The sequence below is a fragment of the Oryx dammah genome, unplaced genomic scaffold (genome assembly GCF_014754425.2).
Source record: "Oryx dammah isolate SB20612 unplaced genomic scaffold, SCBI_Odam_1.1 HiC_scaffold_2, whole genome shotgun sequence".
In the NCBI taxonomy this organism is placed as follows: Eukaryota; Metazoa; Chordata; class Mammalia; order Artiodactyla; family Bovidae; genus Oryx; species Oryx dammah.
Genome location: NW_024070186.1, coordinates 114,196,578 through 114,198,069, shown reverse-complemented (window position 1 = coordinate 114,198,069; position 1,492 = coordinate 114,196,578). Strand labels below are relative to the sequence as shown.

Below are 1,492 nucleotides of genomic sequence, written 5' to 3'. Positions count from 1 at the left end.
AATGAGAAAGTAGAAAAAGAAATTAAGGAAACAATTCCGTTCACCATTGTAATGAAAAGAATAAAATACTTAGTCATATATCTACCTAAAGAAACTAAAGACCTATATATAGAAAACTATAAAACACTGATGAAAGAAATCAAAGAGGACACTAATAGATTAAGTGTGTTTTAAAAAATAAAGACCTTATACCTTTATATTTGTTCAGCAAAGAGCATCTGAAATGTAGAAATATGAAATTGCAATCCAGTGTAAGTTTTCATGAACCTTGATTAATGTTTTTCCTTTCACTTCTCCATTGCAGTGACCAGCCTGAGTGGATATGATGGAGGCAAGCAAGACTCTGGTGACGGAGTTTGTCCTCACAGGACTCACAGATCTCCCAGGGCTGAAGGTCCCCCTGTTCCTGGTGTTTCTGATCATCTACCTCACCACCATGGTGGGCAACCTTGGGCTGATTTTTCTCCTCTGGAAGGACTCCCATCTTCACACCCCAATGTACTCATTCCTGGGCAGTTTAGGCTTTGCAGATGCTTGTTCTTCATCTTCTGTGACTCCCAAGATGCTTGTCAACACCTTAGACAAGAGTCAAATGATGTCTCTCTTTGACTGCATGGCCCAGTACTATTTTTTTGGTTCCAGTGCCACCACAGAATGTTTCCTCCTGGTGGTGATGGCCTATGACTGCTATGTAGCCATATGCAACCCCTTGCTTCACCCAGGGGTGATGTCCCACAGACTCTGCACTTGGTTGATAAGTGGATCATATGCAATTGGTTTTCTGCATCCTATAATACATGTAGGATTATTATCTAGATTATCTTTCTGCAGGTCTAATACAATACATCATTTCTACTGTGAAATCTTGCCACTTTTTACAATTTCTTGCACTGATCCATCCATTAATGCTTTGGTGCTTTTTATTTTTGCTGCTTTTATACAGGCTTTTACTGTTATGGGTATTATAGTCTCCTATACTTGTGTCCTCTTTGCCATCCTGAGAAAGAAGTCTGAAAAGGGCAGGAGCAAAGCCTTCTCCACGTGCAGTGCCCACCTTCTATCTGTTTCCTTGTTCTATGGCACTCTCTTCTTCATGTATGTGCGTCTGAGGTCTGGCCAGGATCAGTATCAGGATAAAATGTATTCACTGTTCTACACGATTATAATTCCCCTGCTAAACCCCTTTATTTATAGTCTAAGAAACAAGGAAGTTTTAGGTGCACTTAGAAAAATAATTAAAAAATAAACATTTATCAAAAAAACTTTCATAGTCTTTCCTTTTTACTCTCCATTTACATAAAGTATAATAACTGGACCTGGGTTTTGCACACAGGGGCCAGCTAAGTAGTTGTTAAACTAATTAATAATAATATTTAGATTAGATATGCTTGCCTTAGTTATAAGTGAACCTAGGTCTGCAAAATAACTGATGAACAGGGTAAGATATCACTTACTTGTTCGTTTAAATCCATTCTTATGAATGAAACTGCAG

General features: G+C 38.2%; 1 protein-coding gene across 1 annotated transcript; it reads left to right on the top strand.

Annotated features, from left to right (window-relative positions):
* The first annotated feature begins 322 nt into the window (after window positions 1-322).
* On the top strand, window positions 323-1,246 carry LOC120853024 (olfactory receptor 5AC1-like). Its single transcript, XM_040226585.1, has one exon. The coding sequence runs from the start codon at window positions 323-325 to the stop codon at window positions 1,244-1,246; it is 924 nt and encodes a 307-aa protein (XP_040082519.1).
* Window positions 1,247-1,492: the final 246 nt, after the last annotated feature.